Here is a 14,060-nt window from a genome sequence, read left to right as displayed (position 1 = left end):
CCAGACATTAGAGATAGGGTAGTTTGGTAAATTCAGTGAACTAGGGTTTTAGAAATCAATTACTACGAATTTATAAGAAATCTTCACTCGCCTCCTTCAGTTCTCTGTTTGAAACCCTAAATATCGTTGCACCTTCTGGATTTGTTTTCACCATCTTCGCCCTCTTGAAGGTCAGTTTTGCTGCGACGCATTTATGTTTGAATTGTTTTGTGGGATTATGGAAAGTAAGAAAGAAAATATGTATATTGGAAACTATCTAATTTTTCGTTTAGTTTCTGAGAAAGTAAGCTAGGAAATTAATGTGAATTTTTGAACTTTAAATCCCTAAACGATTTTTCTTGTTAAAAGGTATTTGTGATAAATCTGTCCCTGAATTTAGCAATTGCGAAGAAAGTGTTATCAGATTGTGTACTTATTTCACTTCTGTAGTTCTGTTGATGTGATCTTTGGTTTTAAATTATCCAATGAGTATTTATAGGTTTGTGTTCTTATTATATTAATATATGTACATGTATGAATGCGTTGAATCATATAATTACGATTATTACGTTCTGCAGTCTATACCATTTTTTTTTTTTGAAATAATATTGTTGACATTTTTTCTCTTTTTGTTTTGTTTATTTCATTTTTTTCAGAGCTCCCGATCCGAACATCTTCATCAAAATGTCTGGGTAAGTTGGGTTCTTTTTTTTTGCTGTGACAATTGATTATTGTATTGGCATGTCATTACAATAGTTGTGTTCTTTAAGATCGTTTAGTACGCTGTATTAAACTGCACAGTATTATATTGAATTTATTTTTTGCAATATTTTTACATAAAAATATTTGTGGTATTGACTTTTATTGGCACTTAACTATATGATATTTTAGTATAAATTGAAATTTAACATAGTATTATATAAAAGTATGATAATTAAATTAATCTAATTCAATATAATTGAATACAATACGACCAAATACAGTGTTTCAAAATATTTTCTTTAATACTGATCGTAACACTTCTTCCCTGATTTGTAATTATTAATGAGAGGGAAATTTAGTCATCCTTACCAGTTGGTTGTTACATATTTTGCTATTGTAGGAGACTTTGTCGGCTTCCTTACTAGATAGCTACTACATTTAGTATTTTACTGAGTTCTGGTGAATTGTGTTGTTGGTACATGTCATTATTTTTTTCCTGGTGGGCTTAATGGTCATCGAGCATGATCATCATATGATTGTTGTTGCGTTTATTGCATCTTATTTATCTTCTTTGTTGCGTGTTTGTTACTACAGAGAAGACGGAGCTGCTCCTGTCCCTGTTGAGACTCCCGCCCCTGTTGTTGCCCCAGGGGAGCCCATGGACCTTATGACAGCATTGCAGCTTGTCCTAAGGAAGGCCTTGGCTCATAGTGGCCTTGCACGTGGACTCCACGAGGGAGCAAAGGTTATTGAGAAGCACGCTGCACAGATTGTTGTGCTAGCTGAGGATTGTGATCAACCAGACTATGTTAAGTTGATCAAGGGTCTATGTGCTGACCACAATGTCAAGTTGATCTCAGTTCCTAGTGCTAAAACTCTGGGTGAATGGGTTGGGGTAAGCACATTTTATAACATGTAAAAAGTCTTCTTGACTTTGTTTTATATGTTTTCAAACACATCTGCTGATATTTTTTCTTTCGTTTTGATTAATATGTTTTCAAACACATCTGCTGATATTTTTTCTTTCGTTTTGATTAATATGTTGCTACATTTCACATCCATTGTCTTTCTCTGAAATTTCTCCAGGAACTGCTTATTGTTTCTGGATCTTTGATTGATCTCTTCAGATTCCAATATGCAAATAGATCTGCTGATCTTTGATTGATTTATTTTTACAATATCTGATAATGTTGGTTGAAAATCTTCCTCATAATAATTTGTTTACTTTGTTTTCACAGTTATGCAAAATTGATTCAGAAGGGAAGGCAAGAAAGGTGGTTGGTTGTTCCTGTGTGGTTGTGAAGGTATGAACAAATCCGAGACTGCAATCCTCGTCTTTCTTTTTTGCTCAATGGAAATTAGTACTTGTTTTTTTAATTGCTCTCTACTCATTGCTTGATTATTTTGCAGGATTTTGGTGAGGAGACAGAGGGTCTTCATGTTGTTCAGGAGTATGTGAAGTCTCATTAAATTAGTCAAAATTTGGAGAGGGCTTTTTACCCTTTAGGAAGTTTTGAATATTTTTGTGTTTTCATTAATGATATGCTCGGACACTGAAAGACCCATTTGTTATCGATTTCAGCTGTATCTTTTAGTAAACAATATTTAATTATTTACAAATACTTCTGTTTTTTTTAGTTCATTTGGGGTGATAATATTTTTGTTACGGTGTCGATCTCACTTTCTTTATTTGCATATATCCCTAGGGTGGAAATATAACCTTACAAGATTCATATGTTCCTCTAAAAATCCGGTTGTCAATTTTTTTGTTGTAATAATTATTTACTGAAGCTTTTCTGTAAATGTTAATTGGCGCAACACTACTAATATTTATAATGTTAGGGTGAATATTTAATTACACTGATGAAATATTACATTTTATGATGGTACTGGCACTATGTTAGGGTTAAGTTGAGATGTTGAAATGTACCACCAATAGCTTCACATCGAGAATTTTTTGAGGATGAAGAGATGTTAAAGGAGTTTCTTACTTTCCAGATCTTACTACATCTATATATGGTTAGTTTATTAAGAATAAGTAATAAAAGTATTTTAAATAGATGGCTTAGAATTAATAGTTCATTAATTATCTAATAAATTTTTTCGTTCAAATACTCTATTTGAGAGTTATCAGTACTTATCAAAATTGTTCTTGGAGGTACTTATTTGGTACATAAATCTTCACTTTGTTTTTTTTTTATCTTTCACTTGAAACATTTTGGTTGGGTGGTATTTGATGTATTTCTGCAAGGTAGATCAACTTAAACAAACATGGGCCAAGACTCTCTTTAAGATAATGATTCATAAAAGAAAAAAAGAAAAAGAAAAAAAAAAATAGTGATTCATCATCTCATTATAAGTTGGCCATTAAAGTAGGTGGGGATTTCTGATTCTTGAATGCTTTTTACTGAGCGTGTCTTAACCCTCATGCCCTATTAAAATCACTATTTCAAGTTCCTTGTTGCACCACAAAAACAAAGTTTGGTTTTGGACCACAAAAATACCTTCAACAACCACACTTAGTCAGTCAACAAATTGGGTTCAGCTAATACCATTACTATTGGTTTTGTAACTTTGGATTCAGCTACTTTTCTTTTTGTTATCCATGTGTGCCCACCATTCCATTTTCTTATGCATTCTTCCATTTGTATCTTTACCAAATAATGGGAAGGAAGCTAGGGTTTTTTTGGTAGGAAACGAGAGTGTGAAAGAGGCATTATTGTGGTTGATAAACTTGATATCGTTGTCCTGTCCATGGGGGATATTACACCAGCCTGTCTAAGCTTGAATAGGCACTAATTAAAGCCTATAGTATTAGGGGGTGTTAGTGTAAATGATTTCTTGGTAAGTTGAAAGGGGTTGAGATTAACTAACAAAGATAAATTTAAAAATAGGACTCACACAATCATACCTTTATACTAAAATTACACTTAATAAAGATTTTATTTTATATTCTTATTTCACAACACAAACTGTCTGCATTCCCCAGGGGGTATGGGATTGCACAGTTTACCCGGTATTTCTCCTTACAGATCACGGGACTACTGACTGTCACAATATGGGGAAGGTCAAGTGGGATGATTCTGAGACTGTGTAGGTATGGGACTACACAGTTGAAGAGGGCTTAAATGGATTGATTGGTACTACCTATATCAACAAGGTGAATCTTGTTTTTTGGTATCCCATCTCGAAAGAACTCCACAGTTAAGCGTGTTTGACCTGGGGCAATTTCAGGATGGGTGACCTCCTGGGAAGTTTTCCCAGGAAGCGTGCGAGTGAGGACAAAGCACGCTGGAAACACTCATGTTGGTCTGTAGGGTCAGTCATCAGTCCATGAAGTAGCCAGAGTGACGTACTCGTGTATAAGAGCCATTCATTCCGTGGGTGTAAGGACCTAATAGAGACTTGAAGCGGGGACCTTACAAATACCACATTTTTTTTTTAAATAACCCAATAATTGTGTTGCTACCTAGGGCCTAATTAGGCTAGTTAAGCCCTAGGTAGCAACAAAATTGTTGGGCTATTTTAAAAAAAATGTAGTATTTGTTAAAATTACTAAAAAATATATGTATTTTAAAAATAATTTTATTTTGAGAAGTTTACAATAATACACATTGTTTGCATTTAATTTACAACAATTTACTACTATTACTGACGTGTCACGTCAGCCAAATTTGACGCATATGACGTTGTCCCGTTTAAATTAATTAATTTTATTTATATTTTTGCATTTTTAGAATAACTTTTTGGTTACTAATAGTACTGATAAGAAACCAATTAGTTAAAATTTTTTACTTTTATATTATATAATTTAAGATACATTTTAGTTACCTCTAAAATTTATTTGTATCTATCTTGTTAATTAATTTGTTATTTTTAAGTTATATTATGGTAGATTATATTTAAAAATACGTTTAGATAACTTTAAAAATTATTTTTCGAAACTAATGAGTTATTATGTAATATAACAAGCTACTATTTTTATATACCAATTATTTTATTTACTTTTTTATTATTTTGAAAACTAATTAATTATCATATAATGTAATATATTTCAATTAACAAAATTCTAAAATTAATGTTAACTAAGATTTAAAAAAATTGTAAAACACTAATCACTATATTAATAACTAAATGATTTCTTTTATGGAAATAACGAAAAAATATATATTTCCCACATCTTGAAATATTTACATTAAAGAGTAGATCATAATGATATATTTTTTAGCTCATCCGAGTAATGACGTGATCAGAAATTATTTTTAAAGTTTGAGAAAAGAAGACAAATAAGAAAGAGAGAAAGAAGAAAGGGAGAAAAGGAGTAGGTTTAAGAGTAGGGAAGGAAAAAAAGATATGGAAATGTACAGATGAAAGTATTAAAACATACACAAATAAATAAAAACGTTATGGATACTTGACCAAGTCATTTTTAGCAACTAGATTAAAAATTAAGTCTTAAGTGTAAAGTTTCCAATTTTTTTTCTTTAACTAGTGAAGTACCACGTGCTTCACACGTATTAGTATATGGATGATACATTATGTTAAATTATATTTATATTTAGGTGGCATTTAATTAAAGGTAATGAAATATAAAGAAAAGAAAGCAATTTTTATTGTATTATTTTATTTAGTTACATCTTAAAGAATTGAAATGTCAATGCTATTCTCATTCCTATTCTTATCAAATACTATCATAATATTTAGTGATTTTATGAGAAGATTTTTTTACAAAACTTAAGACCTAACTAAATAATTTTTGGTATATATTTTGAAAAGTATAATGTATATATTATATTTTTATGGAGAATAAACATAACTCTCCCTTAATTTTTTTGGATTTTTTTGTAAGATTATTTAATACAATATATTATTTTGTCAAATATTCAAATATTATTTGTTTTGAAAGCAAATATTTAAATATTATTAGTAAACTTATAATGTAGTATATATATATATTTGTCTATTATAGCTATAATAATTTGTTATTAAAATAAATTTCATTCTTAATTAATTAAATTTTATTGATTTTTAATTTCCATTTGATTTCAACTACTACTTTTAGAATTACACTAAATAATAACATTTTCTAAATTTATTAAAAATTATAGTAAAGAAATATTAGAATAAGCTAATATATCATAAACCTTAATATATTTACAAATTATATTAATTTAAGGGAGTATCTAATTCAATGAAGATAAAAATCTCCAAATATTATTAATTGGATGTAATTTATTAATATTGTTAAGTTAAATATATTTTCTAAGGGGTATGTATATAATTTAATGATAAAAAACTCAAAATATTGTGATTTTATTTAAGTTATAGATAAATCCTTGGCCTAATTAATCTAGGGGATTAGTCTAGGCCAAATTATTCTTAGGGTTGGTTGGTGCTTTTTGAATGTAGTTAATAGCAATGTTAAAGAGTATTTATGGTGCGTAACACTCTTATCATCAGGTGTAATATTGCTATTGATATAATTTAATATCGGGTTTCACTTATTTTAATTTAATAAAAATATAGAGAACTGCTAACCAATTATAAGACGTTATGTTATAGATATGCTAAATACTTTAGTACTCTAAAACAATACTCTTACAATAAAACACATTTTAATTAAAATCCGTTTCAAACCAATCAACTAAAAAAAATTGCAACTGTATGAAAAAATTAAAAAAAAAATCCTATATTTTTATATATAATTTGGATTGATAAAAAATATTAAATATGATGCAAATAATTTAAATCATCCCATTATTAACTTCATTAGAAGAAAAATGTATAAACATTATAAATAGCCTTAACCAAAAATAAATTTCCCAAAAATAACATTAAAATAAATAACAAAATAACTTAACCAAAAATGAACATTTTTTATATGAGAAATGTTAAAAAATATTCATGGTGTCTATCATTCTTGTGAGGTGTAATATCACTATTTATGTAACTCAATATCAGATTTCACTTGTTTTACTTTAATAAATATTATAAAAAATCACTAACTAATTATAGAGTGACACTTTATCATAGCTAGACACCATAAAATACCTCGTAACAATACCCTTTCTATATATAATTAGTTACAAGTGTTTTCTTTTTTTGCTAAGAGTTCTAGTAAAAGAAAAAATAAAATCCCAAGACTAAACATTTTTTTGCAACTGCATATTTTACTAGTCATCATTTTATTTTCTCATCAACTAATCTCATTCATTCCCTCCGTTATAACCAAGGCCAACAACCTATATTCACTATGAATTTGTAGATGTTAATGGAGTTCACAAACAAAACAAGAGAAAAAGAAGAGTAATGAAAAGCATACTTGGCAAGCTTTAGACCACCTATATCTAACCAACCTTGTCTTGTTTTGGTCCCATATTAGCCTCAAGCTACTCAAAGTGTGGCTCATCTTAATCTTATATAACACCCCAAAAACAGTCCCATTAAATCTCTTCTCCCAAAAACCAAACCAAACTCACACCAGTCACTCTTACTCTCATCTCCTCTCTTCTTTCATTCTTCACTCCCCAAAGTCTCATCACCAGAACTTTTACACCAAAAACAAAACTGGGTTGTTTTCATTTTAGTTTGTGAAGGAAGAAAAATTCTGTCTTTTCTTGTTTTTTTGGTTGAGAAATTATGGCTGGGACTGGAGTTTTTGCAGATGTAATTGAGGGAGATGTGTACAAGTACTACTGTGATGGAGAGTGGAAAAAATCTTCTTCTACTAAAAGTGTTGCTATTATCAACCCCACAACTAGAAAGACCCAATACAAGGTTCAAGGTGATAAGATATTATCATAATCACTAAGTTTGATTGTTTAGATTTCTTTGGTTTTTTTAATGCATATATATAATCTGTATGTATATGGTTATTTATAATAGCTTGTACACAAGAGGAAGTGAACAAGGTTATGGAGATAGCAAAATCAGCTCAAAAATCATGGGCAAAGACTCCTCTTTGGAAACGAGCTGAGCTTCTTCATAAAGCGGCTGCTATTCTCAAGGAACACAAAGCTCCAATTGCAGAGTGTCTTGTTAAGGAAATTGCTAAACCAGCCAAAGATGCTGTCACTGAGGTGTGTACTATATGTGTGTGTGTGTTTTTTTAAACTATTACTATTTATGTATTAATGCATAATTGAGGGTTTTCTCAAGGTGATTGATGAAATGTTTTGGGATTTTTTTTTTCTGAAGGTTGTGAGGTCTGGAGATCTTGTGTCATATTGTGCAGAAGAAGGGGTTAGGATTTTGGGAGAAGGGAAGTTTTTGGTTTCTGACAGTTTTCCAGGAAATGAGAGGACCAAGTATTGTCTCACTTCCAAGGTATATCTACTTATCTATTTAGTTTAATTTGACTAAAGATAATGTGTTTGGGAAATATTGCTATGAGTATGAGACACTTGTTGTACTATAATTATTTAGTGATTTTTTTATAATATTTATTAAAATAAAATAAGTAAAATTTAATATTAAATTATATTTATATTGTTACACATTCTTTAATATTTTTCTTTTTTTAGTGCAAGTAATGTTATTCTGTTATAGCACTTCTTGGAAGACAAGAGAAGATGGACCCATATGATGTGTGTATTTATATATTTATCTGAGCTCGGTGCAGACTCAAAAATTTTGTTCAGAGGGAGCCAAAAAAATTAGAGATGAAAGTAAACTTAAAAATGAAGAAATAATAAAAATTAATTATTAAAAAAAAACATAATAAAGAAGAAAAATAATATAAAAATATTCACAAAATTAAACTTTTAATTTTTAAAAAGGAATTAAATGGTAATATTAAAAGTTCAAGTGGAGATATGCCCCCCCTCTACTGATTTGAGCCATGCAGAAGTAGATTTATTGACGCAAGCTTAAGCAAATTGTTCTGTAGAACTTTTCTGAAGTGGGTCATATAGATAATAATAATTTCTGTTGGCCAAAGATGAGCACTAATGAAAAAAAAAAAGAAAACTACTTTTACGTCATGTTTATTGTAACTGAATTTTTATTAATATATTTGCTTTGGCTTATTGTCCTCCTCTTTTTATCCCTTGTCAAGTGTCAATATCTCAAGTCACTGAAAACCATGTTTTTGTGGTTAATTTTTTTATGCTACTAGATTTTATGTTGCAACCAAATTAAAAAAAAAAAACAAGTTTATATCAATTTGATTTGCAGATTCCTCTTGGTGTGGTATTAGCTATTCCACCATTTAACTACCCTGTCAACCTTGCTGTCTCAAAAATTGCTCCTGCTCTTATAGCTGGAAACTCCCTTGTGCTCAAGCCCCCAACTCAGGTAATAACAACATACCATGTTAATGGATTTTGTGATAACTTTTACCAACTTCCCAACTCACTTGTTACACATATATATTAACTCATTTTTTCTTTTTGAAGGGTGCTGTGTCATGTCTCCACATGGTGCACTGTTTTCACTTAGCTGGTTTTCCCAAAGGCCTTATTAGCTGTGTCACTGGGAAAGGATCTGAGATTGGTGACTTTCTTACCATGCACCCTGGAGTAAACTGTATAAGGTACTAATTTTATTAAGAGTTAGTCCCACATTACTGATGTGTGGAAATAAATTGTGATATATAAGATGAATATGCTACTCTTCCTATTGCCAATTAGTTTTGAAATAGAACCCCATTCACTTTATTCAAAAAGCCGTGCTGTCTCCCCCTTTCGGTTCAAAATCCACAAACCAATCCACTACTCTTGTTTATGAATTGTTTTCGGGTAATTGTGAACTCGTTTTTCCTTCTCAGCTTCACAGGTGGAGACACTGGTATTGCAATCTCAAAGAAGGCAGGGATGATACCTCTCCAAATGGAATTGGGAGGAAAAGATGCTTGCATTGTGCTTGAGGATGCTGATCTTGATTTGGTTGCTGCAAACATTATAAAAGGAGGTTTTTCCTACAGGTGAAAATGATGTCAAACTAGTTAAACCATAGTCATTTTGATGGTGTTATAGATTCCCATTTATTGTTTTTTTTTTTTCTGTTTTTCTTTATTCAACAGTGGTCAAAGGTGTACTGCTGTTAAAGTTGTTTTGGTGATGGAATCGGTTGCGGATGAACTTGTTGAGAAAGTGAAGGCAAGGGTAGCAAAATTGAGTGTTGGACCACCTGAGGAAGACAGTGATATCACTCCTGTTGTTTCGGAATCTTCAGCTAATTACATTGAAGGATTGGTTAAGGATGCTAAAGAGAAAGGAGCAACATTTTGCCAGGAATACAAGAGAGAAGGCAATCTTATTTGGCCTTTGTTATTAGATAATGTGAGGCCTGATATGAGAATTGCTTGGGAAGAGCCATTTGGACCAGTTTTACCAGTTATTAGGATTAGCTCTGTTGAAGAAGGAATCCACCACTGCAATGCCAGCAATTTTGGACTCCAGGTACATACTTGTATCCACCATATTAATATTAATATTAGGCTAATTACGATTTTTGTCCCCGTTCCCTGAACTTTTAATGTCGTTAAACATGCCCCCTGAACTATTGAGATTGTTGGATTTAAAGACTCTTTTCCAATTTTATTAAAAAAGTCTAACATGAATGAAAGTTCAAGACCATAATTTAGTACATGTCAAAGTTCGAGAGACATGATTTGGTAGATATCAAAGTCTGGGAAACATGGTTTAGTACATAAATAATCACTGAAATAGTAAAATTGAATGAAATTAAACAAAAGTCCTTAAATCCAACAATCTCAATAGTTCAAGGAGTATTATTAACGACCTTAAAAGTTTAGGGGGCATGATTTGATACTTGTCAAAGTTCAGAGGCAAAAATCCTAATTAGCTTTAATATTATCTCCTCATCTTCGGATCATCTTCCAACAAATTTGTCTTTTCTGATACATGTGTTTTGACCTTTTCTGGTTGGTTAGACCAGACTCATCTTGATTGATGTGCAATGTTATCTGCATTTTTCTTTTCTTTTTGTTTTTTTCCTTTTTGGCCAAGGCCTTCTTTATCCCATAAACAAATGAAAATTTTGAAATTACCCTTTTACTTAAATTACCCCATTTATCTATGATGATTGTTAGTTTTGCTCATGTTCACTAATCTGTAATGAACATAAGAGAAGTTCTTACATAGGATTAAGATATTAAAGCACAGCCTTCCTAAACAACATAGGATTGATTACATTATAAGATTAAGGAGTTACTTCCCTTACTGCAATATGGTTTTGAGGTGGAACATTTTTAGTCTAATCTCTCTTTCTATGCATTGTCCTTAAAATTGGTTCATGTTTGAATTTCAAACAGGGTTGTGTCTTCACAAAGGATATCAACAAAGCAATCCTAATTGGAGATGCAATGGAGACTGGAACCGTTCAGATAAACTCTGCACCGGCTCGCGGACCAGATCATTTCCCATTTCAGGTAAACACACACACAAACACACTTCATATGATCATATTTGAGATCAACATTTTCTTTGAATCCAAACAAGTTCTTTTCTTGGTTGCAGGGTATAAAAGACAGTGGTATTGGGTCACAAGGGATCACAAACAGCATTAACATGATGACCAAAGTGAAGACCACTGTCATAAACTTGCCAACTCCTTCTTACACCATGGGTTAGTAGTAATACCCTTTTAAGGAATTGGATATTCACATTCAATAATAATACTTAGTAGTGTTGTAGTAGAAGACTTATAATATAATAAATTGTATTATAACTATTATTATTTAGTATTTGAGTATTATTAGAAAGGGTGACAATAATGTAGAGACTCTTGCTTGCTACAATAATGTTCTACTTTGTAGTGTTATGATGTTAAATGCAAACAAAGAAAACAAGAAGAAAATTATAAAAAAAGAATGGTTTTCTTTTGCTTCTGTTGTATTTGTTTGTTATGTTAACCAAAAGGGTTATGAAATCTTGGTATGAATAAGAACATGAAGCCTTATTTATTTGCTCATAATTAAGGTTTGAAATTGAAGCATTTTCTCACTTAAGTTCACTGTTTATTTATAGACTTTTAATGAATCTTTTTCTCACATTTTGTTTAAATTAATATTAATATAGCATATTTGGTTCAAAGAACTATAGTCTATACTTGCAAATTGCAAGTTACAAACATTGAGAAAACGACATGAAAATTCACCTCTTCTCGGCCCAATTCCGCAAATACTGATGTGGGCTGGATATCACAGCACCGGGAAGACTGAGATGTAGCCCATTTTTTAGGCCCAATTTAGTTCATACCTCTCTTTTTCCTTTTTGTTTATATGGGAGTGATATTCATTGATTTTGGTATTTGTCAAAATGAAAAGATAGTTGATTTGATACCAAGATGTATGTATGTAAGTGTAACCCAACTACAAGTTCAATCTTATATAAGATAAGCAAGATTATTCCAGTTTGAACTTTGAATGTCCCATTGAATTTAATAAATTAATTACTTCATATTTATATTAAAAAGTTATTATCAAAATGATATATTGGTGCTCACATAAGTTTGAAATGAATTTGAATTTTGCAGGTTATGGTGAACGTACCCCACATCGACTTCCAAAATCCAAGATTTAGAATATTCATATGAAGTGATAATAATTTCATGTTGTAATAATAATCACTATGGATCTTCACATATATTTAACTAAGACTACAATGTAAAAGCTAAAAAAATCATTTAGAAATTAGATGAAGCACACTTTTTAACTTAAAACATAAACTAACTGACAAGTGGCACTCTCACATTGAATTTATACCATTTTTGCAAAATTATGATTTTTTTAAAAAAAATTATTTTATTGAAAAAGTTTAAAAAAAGCAGTTAAAAAATAAGAAAAATAGTATAAGGTAACTAATTACTCTAAGGAGGTAACTAGTTAACCCTTTCATTATCCTAATACTATGTTTGGTAGAGAGGAAAGAAGGAGGAGATAAACTCAAAACTACCTCTTTTTATTTCATTCACTAAATATAACTTCAAAATAATTTGAATTGATAAACACTTTGTTTTATAATTAAAGTGCCACTGCCAAATATAACTTCACATAACTTATCAAAATTATAGTTCCTAATGTACATAATGGGTATACAATGTAATTTTCTCAAGAAAAAAGAAGGGATGGAAGGAGAGAGATAGAGACAGGACCGACCTAAGTATTGGGCAGCTTGGTCATTGCACAAGGACCCCTATATTAAAAGTCTCCATTTTTTTTTCATCCATTTATATACAATAAATGTTTTTTTTTAATAACGTATATATAAAAGTTTTCTTAGTAGCAAAGGTGCGCTTTGTTAACCTCAAAAAGTGACCAACCGATTGTGAAGTCATATTAACACTGATGTTTGCCACGTGTTACACAATTAAAATTATAAAGTAAAAAAACACAAAAATATTTATAGAGGTTTGGCTCCCTTAGTTAGCGGGTAATGACCTACTCCCAGTTTAGTTGTATTGATACCGAGAGATTATACTATTCAAATCACTATAGGTGTAGGTGGGATCTAATATAACTCTCTTTAAGGTTACAAAGTATGAATCAATAGGCAGATCTCTAATGAGAGAAAGATATGGCCTTTGAGGCATGTGAGAGAGAGGAAGAGAGAAAGCCCCTTTGGGCGTGTAGAAGAGAGAGAGAGGAGAAGATTAGGGTTTTAGACTTAGAGTAAAGAACTAATGACTTAGAGGCTTAAATGAGACTTAGCCTTTCTAGGGTTGAGTTACGACTCATTATATAGGAGAACTTAAACCCTAATTTATAAATAAAATAAGAGATATTTATATATTAAATTAATAAATACAAATGACCAAATTGCCCCTTGAAAGTAGATATTTTCATAGCATCTTCGTGGGCTGTCAAGGCCCAACTTGTAGCTTGGCTTGCTGTCCATGGATGAAGGTTGCACATCAATATCCTGTCAGGAAGAAGTTGGCAGGCCCTACATCTACAGGATGAGGCATGGCCGACCATGCTATGTGTGCAGGTTGAGGTCTGGCCAGCCATGCTCTTGCCAAGATCTGGCAGGTCATGTGCCTGCCAGGATCTTGGAAGTCATGGCGTCAGTTATTTTCAAATAACTGACTCCAAAAGTGGCGTCAAATTCCCTTCCAAAAAATTTCAACCCTATGGCGTCAGTTATTAATTATTATGCTGAAAAAAGTGTCTCTAAAGACTTGTTTTGTAGTAGTGGTTGTATATAATTTTGTTAATATGGTATATACATATTTTTTTAATAATATTATTTTATTTTATATTATTTTTTATTGTAGGTATATATGTTTTGTTGTAAGGTATATAGAGATGATGAAATGGCCATGAAGTCAAAGGAGGAAGTTATAACAAGTACATCACAGTCACAAGGTGATAACTTGAAGTTTGAGGTGGATTTGGCCATCCAATGAGGCCAAAT

At 31.1% G+C, this 14,060-nt stretch overlaps 2 protein-coding genes across 3 annotated transcripts; both read left to right on the top strand.

The window, feature by feature from the left end:
• Nucleotides 1-2,323, top strand: LOC115723160 (small ribosomal subunit protein eS12). The gene is made up of 5 exons (XM_061117007.1): nucleotides 1-170; nucleotides 636-671; nucleotides 1,276-1,576; nucleotides 1,920-1,985; nucleotides 2,092-2,323. Exons 2-5 carry the CDS (start codon nucleotides 664-666, stop codon nucleotides 2,149-2,151), a joined length of 435 nt encoding a protein of 144 aa, XP_060972990.1. The 5' UTR covers nucleotides 1-170; nucleotides 636-663; the 3' UTR covers nucleotides 2,152-2,323.
• Nucleotides 2,324-6,790: 4,467 nt separating this feature from the next.
• LOC115724840 (NADP-dependent glyceraldehyde-3-phosphate dehydrogenase) lies at nucleotides 6,791-11,619 on the top strand. Of its 2 annotated transcripts, XM_030654197.2 has the most exons (9): nucleotides 6,791-7,465; nucleotides 7,567-7,760; nucleotides 7,879-8,007; nucleotides 8,857-8,976; nucleotides 9,078-9,214; nucleotides 9,449-9,604; nucleotides 9,704-10,082; nucleotides 10,958-11,074; nucleotides 11,163-11,619. In XM_030654197.2, exons 1-9 carry the CDS (start codon nucleotides 7,321-7,323, stop codon nucleotides 11,274-11,276), a joined length of 1,491 nt encoding a protein of 496 aa, XP_030510057.2. In that variant the 5' UTR covers nucleotides 6,791-7,320; the 3' UTR covers nucleotides 11,277-11,619. The 2 variants fall into 2 exon arrangements, with proteins under 2 accessions (XP_030510057.2, XP_060972989.1); XM_061117006.1 differs by having other exon boundaries at nucleotides 10,958-11,619.
• Nucleotides 11,620-14,060: the final 2,441 nt, after the last annotated feature.

Source organism: Cannabis sativa, chromosome 6 (genome assembly GCF_029168945.1).
Source record: "Cannabis sativa cultivar Pink pepper isolate KNU-18-1 chromosome 6, ASM2916894v1, whole genome shotgun sequence".
NCBI lineage: Eukaryota > Viridiplantae > Streptophyta > Magnoliopsida > Rosales > Cannabaceae > Cannabis > Cannabis sativa.
This window is presented reverse-complemented; position numbering and strand designations above follow the sequence as displayed.